Source organism: Euleptes europaea, chromosome 15 (assembly GCF_029931775.1).
Source record: "Euleptes europaea isolate rEulEur1 chromosome 15, rEulEur1.hap1, whole genome shotgun sequence".
Taxonomy (NCBI): Eukaryota; Metazoa; Chordata; class Lepidosauria; order Squamata; family Sphaerodactylidae; genus Euleptes; species Euleptes europaea.
This window is the reverse complement of record NC_079326.1, coordinates 51,197,786-51,211,563: the sequence shown is the minus strand read 5'-3', so window position 1 is coordinate 51,211,563 and position 13,778 is coordinate 51,197,786. Positions and strand designations below refer to the sequence as shown.

At 47.8% G+C, this 13,778-nt stretch overlaps 1 protein-coding gene across 2 annotated transcripts in view; it reads left to right on the top strand.

Annotated features, from left to right (window-relative positions):
• Window positions 1-13,374, top strand: part of STRADB (STE20 related adaptor beta) — a 53,428-nt gene extending 40,054 nt beyond the window's left edge. For both annotated transcript variants that reach the window (XM_056861095.1, XM_056861094.1), the window contains exons 6-12: window positions 161-269; window positions 911-1,034; window positions 1,734-1,905; window positions 2,886-2,990; window positions 9,774-10,000; window positions 11,918-11,960; window positions 13,192-13,374. In XM_056861095.1, the coding sequence (XP_056717073.1) occupies window positions 161-269; window positions 911-1,034; window positions 1,734-1,905; window positions 2,886-2,990; window positions 9,774-10,000; window positions 11,918-11,960; window positions 13,192-13,344 (933 nt within the window). In that variant the 3' untranslated portion in view covers window positions 13,345-13,374. The remainder of the gene's footprint in view (window positions 1-160; window positions 270-910; window positions 1,035-1,733; window positions 1,906-2,885; window positions 2,991-9,773; window positions 10,001-11,917; window positions 11,961-13,191) is intronic.
• Window positions 13,375-13,778: the final 404 nt, after the last annotated feature.

Here is a 13,778-nt window from a genome sequence, read left to right as displayed (position 1 = left end):
CGCTGAATTACAGTTTTGTCAAGTTGCTTGAGCTTACATTTCTGACATTGCAAGAATTCACAAGCCATTCATTTGAAGACTTTCTTCAGACGAGTAGTGAACCTGTACGCGGAACCTTAATTGTTGTCTTCTAAATGATCAAAACATTTGCTCACTCTAGAATGAGGTGACATTATGCCACGCCTTTCGACATCCCAATATCATGACCCTTTGGGCAGTGTTCACCACTGGAAGCTGGCTCTGGGTCATTTCTCCTTTCATGGCCTATAGTAAGTATCTCGTTTGAAAAGAAAAGTATTGATTTTATTGTGTCTGCACAGGGTAATCGAGCATAAGTAGTACCAGGGTTGAGTTGTCAAACTTAAAAGAACTATAACCAAGCGAATATGTGTGTGTGTGTATTTGTGCCATCAAGTTACAGGTGACATATGGTGACCATGCAGGGTTTTCAAGGCAAAAGACATTTGGAGTTGGTTTACCATTGCCTGCCTCTGGGTGAGCTAAGAGAGTTCTGAGATAACCGTGACTGGCCCAAGGTCACCCAGCAGGTTTCATGTGGAGGAGTGGGGAATCGAACCCGGTTCTCCAGATTAGAGTCCGCCGCTCTTAACCACTACATCACGCTGGCTCTAACCAAGCAAATAGCTTCCTTTTTTTAAAGTCCCTGCCTTGGGAAAACCAGTGGATCTTTTTACATGAAGGAAGAAGCGGTTGGGGGAGGGGGCGCACTAGTGATCACTGGCCAAAGAAAAAGCTGTTTCCCACAGGGCTGGCCTGAATGCCCAAGACCACCAAGCACCAAAAGGGATCATGTTTGTGGGGCTCGTTTTTCTGGTGGCAGCAGCAAAATGTTTGTCCATGTAAAATAAATATTTTCAACTTACTTGCAAGTTTCATGCAACTTTCCTAGGTTCAGCCAGTCATCTGCTGAGGACTTATTTCCCTGACGGCATGAGTGAAGCGTTGATAGGAAATATCCTGTTTGGCGCCATTAGCGGGTTAAGCTACATGCACCACCATGGCTACATTCACAGGTATTGTGAAGAAGCATATAGCGAAGTTTCAAATTATTGCAGTGTGAGATTTTGTAAGCTTCAGCCCTTGCTTTCTCAGTTTTGATTGTAATCAGGCCAGAACTTACTGGGTGTGCCCTTTAAAGGGGTGGGGGAGAAGGTAGAAGAAGTAGAAGAGTTGGTTTTTATATGCCAACTTTCTCTGCCACTTAAGGGAGAATCAAACTGGCTTACAAATCATCTTCCCCTCCCCACAACAGACACCCTATGAGGTAGGTGAGGCTGAGAGAGCTGTGACTAGCCCAAGGTCCCCAGTTGGCTTCGTGTGGAGGAGTGGGGAAACAAATGCAGCTCACCAGATTAGCCTCTGCTGCTCATGTGGAGGAGTGGGGAATCAAACCCGATTCTCCAGATCACCGCTCCAAACCACCGTTCTTAACCACTACACCACACTGGCTCTCAGCGTAATTGCACTATATCTGTACACTAGTATCTGGTACTTCCCACATCCAGAAACTCTTCTTTATTTCGATCAACACCAGCTCAAAGACTTAACACAAGCTGTCGATCTCCACTAGACGTTCTCTGTGTTTTGTGTGCTTTAGGGGAGTGGCTGTCAGGTTAGAGATAAGGGAGCATTCGATCTGTGCCACCCGCTATCTCAAGTTGTATTTCTCTGAATTGTTCTTCTAACTAAAACTTTTATTACGTATGTTTCAGAAGCATTAAAGCTAGCCACATACTGATTTCCGGGGATGGCCTAGTTTATCTGTCTGGCTTAAACCACCTTTACAGTTTAGTCAACAATGGACAAAGGTTAAAAGCTGTATACGACTTCCCCCAGTTTAGTACATCAGTGCTTCCTTGGCTGAGTCCTGAACTACTGAGACAGGTTAGTAGAGATGGTGTCTTCCTGTGTGTGTGTGTATATAACACAATATAGGCATAGTTAATATTTCAACCTCTGGCTCACATTACCCAGTGCATATGGGAAGAATAAGACATCTCCTGATTGGTCTGTTTCCCAGTCCTTAACAATGCAGCAACACATAAGAACATAAGAAAAGCCATGCTGGATCAGACTAAGGTCCATCAAGTCCAGCAGTCTATTCACACAGTGGCCAATCAGGTGCCTCTAGGAAGCCCATAAGCAAGATGACTGCAGCAGCACTGTCCTACCTGTGTTCCAAAACACCTAATATAATAAGCATGCTCCTCTGATCCTGGAGAGAATAGGTGTGCATCATTAGTATCCCTTTTGATTAGTAGCCATGAATAGCCCTCTCCTCCATGAACATGTCCACTCCCCTCTTAAAGCCTTCCAAGTTGGCAGCCATTACCACATCCTGGGGCAGGGAGTTCCACAATTTAACTACGTGTTTTGTGAAGAAATACTTTTTTCTGTTTTGAATCTGTCACCCTCCAGCTTCAGCAGGTGACCCCGCATTCTGGTATTATGAGGGAGGGAGAAAAGCTTCTCCCTGTCCACTCTCTCCATACCATGCATAATTTTATAGACCTCTACGATGTCTCCCCTTAACTGCCTTCTTTCCAAGCTAAACAGCCCTAAGCATTTTAACTGCTCTTCCTAGGACAATTGCTGTAGTCCCCTGATCATTTTGGTTGTTCTTTTCTGCACAGAAAAGCTCAGGGTTGCATAACCTTACTAATTCCAAATTTTGTTTCAAGGACGAAATTTAGTAACTTCAGTTTTATAGGACACTGCATCATAGAGGCCCAAGTGAAGTAATCCCCAGGCAAACAATAACATTCCAACAAAAATATTCAGCTTCTGGCATTTAGAAGTTCTTGCGTATTCACAAAGTAGATATTCAGCAGCTGAGTTTATCAACGCTTTGTTTTCTTTCATAGGATATATATGGATATAATGTGAAATCCGACATCTACAGTGTGGGGATTACAGCATGTGAATTAGCTAACGGGCGTGTACCGTTTCAGGATATGCCTCGCACACAGGTACACGCAATTCTTCAGCTTGTTGGTTTAGCACGTCCTTTTTAAAGACCAGGTATATATTGTTATGAAGAGAAAGGTGGCTGTGATGTTTCTGGAACAGTGTTCTCAGGTGGAAAGGAGGGAGGTTTGACATCTGTGAGCATGTTCGTCAGCACTGTGTCAAATATACTCCACTGCCCTTACCCCCTTTTTTTGGGCGCTTTTGATGGCTGCCAAAGGGGATCCAAGTGTTAGCCTGTTCATGAAGCGGCGGCACTGCTTTTGCTCTGTGATCCCTAACTGGTTAGGATCATTAGCGGGGCCAGTCCAAGAAGGACAGCCCTCAGTCTAAATTAGCTTTGTTTGCTCTTCAGGGCGGTATCACGTAGCCAATCTCATTGGCTAAGTAGCATTGTGACATCATCACAGGATTCCCTGATTGGCTGCAGAAACAGTAGCAGATGGCAGAAATATTCATGCCAACTGCTTTGTGCCGGGGAGAGGTGAACATTCATACAGTTAAGACTTTTTTGACTAATTGGCCATTTATGCTTGGTAATTAGCAACGCGTTCCAAGCTGAAGTCCCCCACATATTTTTTTTAGTTCTCGCTCTGTGAGAGAAGGCCATCTTCAGCTCGGGTTCTTGTGTGTGCTTATCCGGGAGGCAGGAAACAAAACTGCAGATCTTCCCCTATCCTGCAGGAAGTAGCCCCTCCCATCTGCTGCAGCTCCAGTTTTGTTTCCTGCCTTGACGGGAGAGCAGCGTTCGTTTTTGTCTCCCTGCTTCAGATAAGGAAATATATCTAGTCTTGTGTCTCAACTGTCTCCTCCTGTCTTGTTGGTGTCCTTTTTTGCTCCCTATCGTGTCTGCGTGCAAAAAAAAAAAAAAAAAAAAAAAAAATTGGAATTGGTTTTCTACGCCTCAAGCTTCGGCTAGGCAATAAATTTTTCCCGCCCAAACAAGATGGCGGAGGCCCGGGGTGACGACTTCATTTCACCTCAGGATCTTGTACCGGGTTTACTTACCGCGGCTACTGGCAGCCTGGACGAGCCGTCCTGCAGCGGAGCTTCGCTTTCCCCTTCAGGGAAGAAGCGCAAAGCCTTAGATAAATCAGATAAGGCTTTAAAAAACAAAAAGGACACCACAGGCGCGGCTTCTAGCCAGGCGCACAAAAGGAGTAAGAGGCTTCAAAGCGAGGCTCCTAGCCTGACGCAGACAAAGACAAGAGGCGCGGCTTCTAGCCTTCTCATCAAAGCGCCCCGGGCTAGTGCATCGGCTTCGGCCGTTCAGCCCGCCCCGCCCCGCCAGGAGCCTTCAGTCTTAACTGCACCCCACAGCGTGCTTGAAATGCCGGCTAGCACTACAGCCCTCGATCAGGGGCTAATGGCGGCCGAGGTCCCAGAACGTTTAGCGCTGTCGCCAGCAGCAGCACATCGCGGGACGGAGACTGTAACAGGCGGAGACCGGACGGCGCCCGGTGAGGTACAGACTGGCGAGGCGGGTGGGGGCGAAAGTGGTCTTTTAGCCCTAAAAGCAGAGTTGGTTCAGCTGGTGAGGAGTGTTTTTGTTGAAGGGCTGCAGGCCCTGCAATCCCCTACTCCATCTTTGCAAGGGGACGGGGCTCCGGCCCTTACTCGCGAGGAGGTCTTTTCTACTGAGGTTCAAGCTAACCCTCGGCACACCAGCAGGGAATTAACTCCCAGTACCACCAAAGCCGCCAGAAAAGCTCCGGCACCCCCCAATAATAAATGTTTCTATGTCCCCTGACTCTTCTGATGTAGAATTAGAGGAGGGCGAGTTCTCTTCAGGTGAAGAAACCCCTCCGGTTGAAGAAAAACAACTCAGGCTCTTCCCACAGGAAGAATTTCAATCTCTCCTCTCAAAATCCCTGGCAGCTCTGGATCTGGCGGAAGTTTCAGAACCTCTAGAGTCAGACAAACTCAGAGGAGCAAAAGAGTTCTTCCACAGACATAATGTCCCAGAAAAAACCATTCCTGTGCCAGATTATTTTTCCACTCTTATTAAGGCAGAGTGGGAGAAACCGCTGGCCTCCAAGCAGGCTACAGCAATTTCAAAAAAGTTTTATACTTTAGCTAAGCCCTCGACACAGTTACTCCAGATCCCCCTAGTGGAGGCTCCTGTAGTGGCACTTCACTCCTATGATGTGGTAGCCAGGGACAGTATGGGACCTATTAAAGATCCCTTGGATAGAAAAGCGGAATTGGCCATTAAGAGAGCGCATGAGGCATCTGCCATGGCCATTAGTGCCTCGGTCACCTCCGCCCTGATTTCTCGGGCCGCTATAGTCTGGACTAGAAAGCTCAACCAACTGATTCCTGAAAACAATAGAAAAGCTCTGGAAGGAGTATCCAGAGTACTCAAGGCGGTGACCTTTCTAGCAGACTCTTCTCTGGACACTCTGTCCTTTTCTGCCAGGGCAATAGCCACTCAGACAGCCGCTAGGAGGGCTCTATGGCTCCGACCTTGGCAGGCGGATACCCATTCCAAAGCGGAACTGATGGGGTTCCCATACCAAGGGGACAAACTCTTTGGTGATCAGCTCGACACCATTCTTATAGAGACAAAGGATAAAAAGAAGGCCCTGCCCAAAAGTTTTCGCAGGGACAACAAAGGCTCCTCTGGTTTTTTTTTCAGGTCCTCCCATACACTCCATAGATTTCGCACTGACCAAAGAAAGGGACAGTGGTCACAAGGTCGGGGCTCCTTTCGAAGGGGGGGCCGTTATTCGCGGCCCAGATTTTCACAGCCAAATTCTGATAGACAATCCTTCAATTCCCGCCAGGGAACTAAGCAGTGACGCCAACTCTCTCCCAGTGGGGGGACGTCTCATGGAGTTTGCTACCCTTTGGTCGGACGTCCAATCGGACGCATGGGTGATGCAGGTCATCAACCAGGGGTACCAAATAGAGTTTGCACGTTCTCCTCCAGACCGCGTAACATACCTTCATCGATCTCTTTCCAGGACAAAACGCCTGCGCACTGCGGAGGCAGTAAAGCATCTATTAGACATCCGGGCCATAGAACCCGTAGGGCCATCAGAGCGCTCTTGCGGAATTTACTCTCACTTCTTCACAGTCCCCAAAAGGAACGGGGACTGGAGGGCCATCCTGGACCTCAAGTTTCTCAACAGGTATGTCATCAAGAGGCGGTTCAGGATGGAGACTCTAACTTCCATCAAAGAGGCCCTACGCCCCCGCTCTTTCCTTACATCCATAGATCTCACCGAAGCCTACTTACACATTCCGGTGCATCCATCCCACAGAAAATTTTTAAGGTTCTCCTTCCAGAACCTTCCTTTCCAGTTTCGGGCCATGCCATTCAGGCTTTCGTCCACCCCAAGGGTGTTTTCCAAGGTATTAGTCACCCTGATAGCACTGGTGAGGGCTCAAGGGGTCCAGGTACACCCGTACCTGGACGACAATCTCATATGTGCTCCATCCAGAGATCTGAGCCTAAGACATACGACCTTGGTCTTACAGACGCTACAAGATCATGGGTTCCTGGTCAATCTGAAAAAGAGTCACCTGGAACCCACTCAGAGACTTTTACACCTAGGGGTATTGATAGACACTGCCCAGAATTCTCTATTCCTCCCCCTGGACAAGGCTCTCAAGATTGCAGCCATTGCCAAAAAGGTAATCAGGTCTCCCTCCTCCAAACTAATGACCCTCGCCAAACTGCAGGGACACATGGTCTCCTGCATTCCAGCAGTTCCCTGGGCGCGCTTCCATGCCAGGCCGCTTCAGTGGTTTCTTCTGCAGTTCCAACAAGACATTATGAGGAAGAGGGACAGGAACCTCATTATTCCCAATGCCACTCGTCTGACTCTAAATTGGTGGACTGTCACCAACAACCTGTGCAAGGGTCTTCCTTACATTCACGACCCTCCCGAACAGCTATTTACAGATGCCAGCCTGTCGGGATGGGGAGCCACATTCCGAGGCCAGCCGGCTCAGGGCCTTTGGAATCAATCAGAACAGGGTCTGAGTATCAATCTCCTCGAACTAAAAGCAGTCTGGAGGGCACTTCTACATTTTGCCCCTCAGATAGAGATGACACATCTACTAATAAGAACAGACAATGTGGCCACGAAGGCCCACCTCAACAAACAGGGGGGGGGGGGTCTCGTTCGTCCACCCTTCACAAACAAGCCTCGCTGATTCTTACCTGGGCAGAACATCATCTACGGTCATTGACAGCGGAACACATTCAGGGTGTCTTAAACGTGCAGGCCGATTGGCTCAGTCGTCAAAAAATCGACGAAGCAGAGTGGGAGCTCAACCCGACTGTTCCTCCAACTTACCCAGAAGTTTGGAGATCCATTAGTGGATCTCTTTGCATCCAACACGAATCGCAAAATCCCAAGATTTTTCACACGGTACAAACACCCAGCAGCAGAAGCGACGGATGCCCTGTTGGCACCATGGCCATCGGGACTCCTCTACGCCTTTCCCCCCCTGCCCCTAATCCCGAGAGTAATACGCCGCATACGTCTTCTGAAGGCTACAGTGCTGTTGGTAGCTCCGGATTGGCCGAGAGGCCCTTGGTATCCGGCTCTCCGGGAAATGTCCTTCAGGGAACCATGGAGGCTACCAGTCCAACACGACCTCCTTCTACAGGGCCCAGTATGTCATCCGGATCCTCAGTGGTTCAGAATGACCGTATGGCCATTGAAAGGAGGAGGCTCTTAGACTTGGGTTACACTCCAGACATCGTAAATACTATTCTGGCATCGCGGCGCCCATCCACTGTTCGCATTTATAACGCCACATGGAAGGTCTTCCATTCTTGGTGTAAGAAAAGTTCCGTGGATCCACTTAAACCTAAGATCTCAGTGATCCTAGCCTTTCTTGAGGAAGGCCGCAAGATCAGTCTAAAGTGTGCCACCTTGAGAAGGCAACTGGCAGCTATAGCTACTCTGGTACCTCGGGTATCCGGATACCCGCTTCTCAACCATCCTCACATAAAAGCCTTTCTTAAGGGGGTTAAATCTACCTCCCCTCCAGTGGCTCACAGATTTCCGACCTGGAAGATACATACGGTACTTACGGCTCTTACTAAACCACCATTCGAGCCTCTCAGGACAGTGGACCTGAAGTGGCTTAGATTCAAAGTACTTTTCTTAACAGCCATAACATCGGCCCGCAGGGTGTCTGAGCTGGGGGCATTGTCCATTGCCCCTCATCTTTGCATCTTCCATAATAACAGGGTGGTTCTTCGTCCTGATCCTTCCTTCATCCCGAAGGTAAACACCAGGTTCCACAGAGAACAAGATATTGTCCTCCCTACCTTCCATCCAGATCCGTCCTCTCCTAGGGAAAAATCTTGGCACTCCCTAGATCTCAGGAGAGCGTTACGAATTTACATTAAACGTACCCATCATATTAGACTCACGGATTCTTTATTTGTCACTCTAACGGCTCCAAATAAGGGAAGGGCGATGTCCAGGGCTGCCATCAGCAGCAATATTAGGCAGTGCATTGTTCACGCCTACAAGGCCTCTGGCTTACCGGTACCAGTGAACATCACAGCTCATTCTGTCAGGAGTGCGGCTACCTCGGCCGCCCTTGCCAGAAATGTCTCAGTAGAGGAAATTTGCAGAGCGGCCACATGGTCGTCTACTTCTACTTTTATTCGGCACTACAAATTGGATTTGATTTCCTCCGCTGAGGCTACCTTTGGGAAAAAGGTGTTACAGGGTGTGGAGGAGTCTTAATTACACCCACCCAGATTCCTAAGCTCTTGTACGTCCCGAGCTGAAGATGGCCTTCTCTCACAGAGCGAGAACGAGCCTTGGGTACTTACCAGTGAAGGCTCCTTCTGCTCTGGGAGACGAAGGCCATCTTCCCCTCCCAATTAAGATCATTAAGACTCTTCCACCTTCATATTTTCCTTACCCTTTTTCTGGTACCTGTTCACAAGCAAACAAATGATAATATTTATAAATTATTGAGACGCAGAGATCGTAGACGTTCTACCGTTTGGTATATTTCGTTGTACAGTTGGCGTTTTTCTGCCTTGTTATTTGTTGTTTGCTCCTCCTGGCATTTTTGTACAATTTTCATGTTTGTTTAAAAAAAGAAAAAAGAAAAAAAAGGAATTTATTGCAGGGAGATTACGGTCAAGCTCTAAAAATACTGGAGCTGCAGCAGATGGGAGGGGCTACTTCCTGCAGGATAGGGGAAGATCTGCAGTTTTGTTTCCTGCCTCCCGGATAAGCACACACAAGAACCCGAGCTGAAGATGGCCTTCGTCTCCCAGAGCAGAAGGAGCCTTCACTGGTAAGTACCCAAGGCTCGTTTTTCATGCTGAACCGTCATTCAGGAAGTGACTGCAAAGCTGGCACATACCTGCTTTGCATTTCTTAAGAGGACCTTTAATGCGACCTTTTGTGTTTGCTCTGGCCTTGCTTCGAAGAATCCCCTCAAGGAACCATGCAAAATGACAGCCGTGCGTTAGCTGTGCAAAACGGCGGTTGCCTAATGGAAGGAACAAAGGAGTAGGCGAGTGGAGGGGTGTGTGTGGAATTTCTCCTTTTGCGTCGGGACCGTGAATAAGCATTTTAAAGGTCGCATTTTTTAAAAAGAGCCTTGAGCGAGCATCAGAATTGACCCTGCACAAATGGCCTAATTTTTTTTTGCCTCCCACCCCCCAAAGCACTGCTTTTGATCAGAAAATCAAAATGGGCAGTTTTAGCACAGCCCTAATGATTATTTATCCTGTGTAGGCTGTCAGAGTGACTGGGTTTTTATTTTTGTATTGCCTGAAACCTTCCTACCAGATGCTGCTGCAGAAACTGAAAGGCCCCCCGTACTGTCCCTGGAGTTCCAATACTTTCCCATGCAGTGAATCCAGGATAAAAAATTCCCGGTCGGGGATTGACTCCGGAATCGGCGAGAGCATGACGCGCACGATGACCAGCGAGAGGCTGCAGACGCCTCCCAAGACCTTCTCCCCTGCTTTTCATAACTTGATAGAGCTCTGCTTGCAGCAGGATCCCGAGAAAAGGTAATTCCTCTGCAATGTGGCAAAAGCGCAGTTAGAATCTGTTCGATTATTAGTCCCCATGGAGCGTGGTTAAAATTGTGTGTTCAAACTACTTCTCAGTGGTTTGAAAACCTCATCTTATCCATGAGTCTGAAATTATGTACACCTCGTGTATTTTCTATCATATTGTTAAGGTATGTGTTTAGCCTAGCAATTTTTTGGGATGTGGGGGGAGGAATGAAACTTGAAGAGTTGGTTTTTATATGCCGACTTTTTCTAACACTTAAGGGAGAATCAAACTGGCTTACAATCACCTTCCCCTCCCCACAACACACCCTGTGAGGTAGGTGGGGCTAAGAGAGCTGTGACTAGCCCAAGGCCACCCAGCTGGCTTCATATGTAGGAGTGGGGAAACAAATCCAGTTCACCAGCTTAGCCTCCGCCGCTCATGTGGAGGAGTGGGGAATCAAACCCGGTTCTCCAGATCAGAGTCCACTGCTCCAAACCAATGCTCTTAACCACTACACCACGCTGGCTGGCTGTAGCCTTCTGCAGATGTACAGTGTTTTTTTAATATGTATAAAGAAAGCTAAGATAGTCAGGAAGCCAGGTGCTATGTCCATTAGGAGAATTCTGCATGAAAACACCGAGGCTGCATGCAATAAACACAAGTCAAAGTAACCAGAAGCAAGCTCGTTCGCACACACACACACCTGTAGCCATTTCCCAAGACTGGAGATAAATGTTCAGTGAGAGTGGTGATTATAAATATTTGGGGTTCGATTTGCTTTTACCACGTGTGTAGCATTCACACGTGAAGAGTTCTGGTGGGCCTTTGTGGTTTTTCTCACCGCCCGTTTCCTTGGCACGGGTGCATGACCACAGTGTCATGGGACATTGGGATGAAACAGAAAGTGAACACGTGAACTCATGAAGCTGGCTTATATTGAATCAGACCCTTGGTCCATCAAAGTCAGTATTGTCTACTCAGACCGGTAGCCGCTCTCCAGGGTCTCAGGCAGGGGTCTTTCACATCACCTACTTGCCCAATCCCTTTTAACTGGAGATGCCGGGGATTGAACCTGGGACCTTCTGCATGCCAAGCAGATGCTCTACCACTGAGCCACAGCCTCTTCCCAAAGCGCACCTGCGCGATTCTCATTCGGTTCAACCCATTTGCCCTGTTGTTGTTTGTACTTCTGAACATGACTAGCTTACAAGTGGCAGACAAGGAAGGCTGGCTAGCACAGGCCTCCAATTCTCCTGTTTTTCCTTGAGCACATGCAGCTGTGTGTGTGCCTGCTGATAAGAGGCAAAAACGGGGCTTTCTTGAGGCGGGGAGGGGGGAGTGCTTCTCTGTTTATGAGTGCGAGTGAATGATGCCCATTAGCATCCTTCCAAAGTAGTTCTGCAACTGGATCTTTAGTTGGCTGATGGAGAGGGAGGAGAGAAGGGCACATTTTATACTTTAAGGTTACTTCGATTCAGAAATGGGAAAATGTTAAGCAATTTTTTCTTCTTCTGTGAGCTGTAGCCTTGCAATTTAACAAAACAAAAACATCCTATCTCAGCGTTCCTTTGGTACTCATATTTAGGTTTTGGAAATATGCAAATTAATTTCAGCTCATCTGCCTTTTAATTGGCTCATCCACTAAAAATATCTGTAATTGGTGGACAGTCCTGTTGGTATCGAAGCTGTTAGGATTTGCAGATCCTGAAAAAGAAATGTCTTTTGCTTACTTAAGAGGAATTCACCAAGTAGAAATTCTGGTTAAGATGGAAAGCTTCTACTTGATTTCCGCCCCCCACCCCCACCCCGTCGATCGATCAACTCTGCTAATAGGCCACAAGAGAAGGGAAAGTTAAATTGTCAGCTAGCTCCATTTGCAAAAGGGTAAAATCCTAAGCTTTGTTTTTTTTCCTCCTCCTGGGATCTAGGCCTTCAGCCAGAGGTCTTCTGTCACACACTTTTTTCAAGCAGGTGAGCCTGTTACAATTTTTATTAAATGTTCTAACTGCAGCTAAAGATAATCACACAGACTACGATCTAGAAAACCAGATAGGCCTTCACATAGGAAACCTTGCACTGCGGAGCATGAAAGACAGTGAACCCTGGGTACCAGCTGCTCATATTGATGGTGGAAGAAACCTGGTCTATGCTTATAAGGGTCACGGCTAGACTGTAGCTGGAAGGCTGCATGTGAGAAGCATCCTTATTCTAACTAACAAACCCTTGTAAAGGGATGATAAACTGAGTGGTTTGAAATAACAGCTTGTTATCATAGGCAGCCTTTCAGGAGGACAGGGCATTCCACCTAGGGCTGTTGAAAAAAAAAATTCAGTAAAGTTCGGCTTCAGCAAAATTCGGCCTTTTTTAATTTGGGACGTGCCGAAGTCCAAACTCCCCACTTTGGATCTGCGAAATTCGGCGCGAGATCCGGAGTTTGGGGGAAAATTCGGCCGGGTCTTTGAAGTGCTGGGCGCCGCCTGCCCAGGCGGCGCCCACTACTTCAAACCGAGAGTCGGGAAGGGGGCGGGGGTCTTTAAAGAGCCCCCCCACGGGTCTTCACGGGGCTTCCCTGAAGGCGCGCGGGGGGCTCTTTAAACAGATCTGCGCCTTCCAGCTGCGCCTTCCAGATCTGTTTAAAGCACCCCCCACCCGCCTTCAGGGAAGCCCCAAGAAGGCGCGCAGGGGGGGAACAGATCTGCGCCTTCCAGATGGAAGGCGCGGATCTCTTTAAAGCGCCCCCCGCCCGGCTTCAGGGAAGCCCTGTGAAGGCGCACGGGGGGCTCTTTAAACAGATCTGCGCCCCCCGTCCGGCTTCAGGGAAAGTTGGCGGTGGGTCTTTAAAGGTGGGAAAAGGCAGGTTCGGGAATGCCGAACCTGCCGAATTTATTCGGCAATCGCCCCGCCTTTTTTCAGTTCGGTTCCATCTGAACTGAAAACCCCCAAATTGCTGAAAATTCGGCTGTTTTTCTGGTTCGGATGAACCGAATCGACAGCCCTAATTCCACCATGTCACTGATACTCTTTGTTGATAGAAGGTGACGTTTAACATAAAGGCATCCCTTTCTGAAAGAAGCTGGAGTTTCAGAATCTGAATCAGTCAATAGTTGTGGGATAACGCTCTTATCTGAATTACTTCAAAATTGTTCAAGTAGCTCTGCGGGCCCGAATTCACTCTTCTTTCCAATACGTCCTCCTCCTCCAGGTGAAAGAGCAAAGCAAAGGTTCGTTGCTTTCGCTGTTGTCTCCCGCTATCCAGCACACCCAGTCGCAAATACCAGCAGTGCATTCGTCAGCCCTTTGGAGTAAGTCTAAATGTCTTTTCACAAACGAGAGAGAGAGATACTGGGAATTCTAGAGCAATGTCGTCCTACTTCTGCCATATGTCTCCTGGAAAAATGTGATTATTTTTTTTGCTGCTTTTCTTTTTTAAAGATTAAAATATAGATATTGGTGGTATACTTGAAAACAGTAAAAAAAATTGTACAGGTTATACTATAAGGATAATTGGACTGTTCTTCCAAAGTGATACTGTGAGAATCCAATTTTCTCTCATTGGTTAGTTGTTAGAAGTGCCTCTGCACTCTCAAACCTCTCCTTTCCCCTCTTGGGGACTGCAGTGTGACAGCGCACACCTCGTGATAAAAAGTTAGCTTACTGTGGCACAGAGCATGTCCGCATTATTATCAGAGGTGCTGACAAATCCCAATGAGAGGAGCCTAACAGCTGGCTCGGATGGTAAATCTGAGCCGTAGAAGAGTTCCCCTTTCTCCTCTGTGTGTGTTAAGTGCC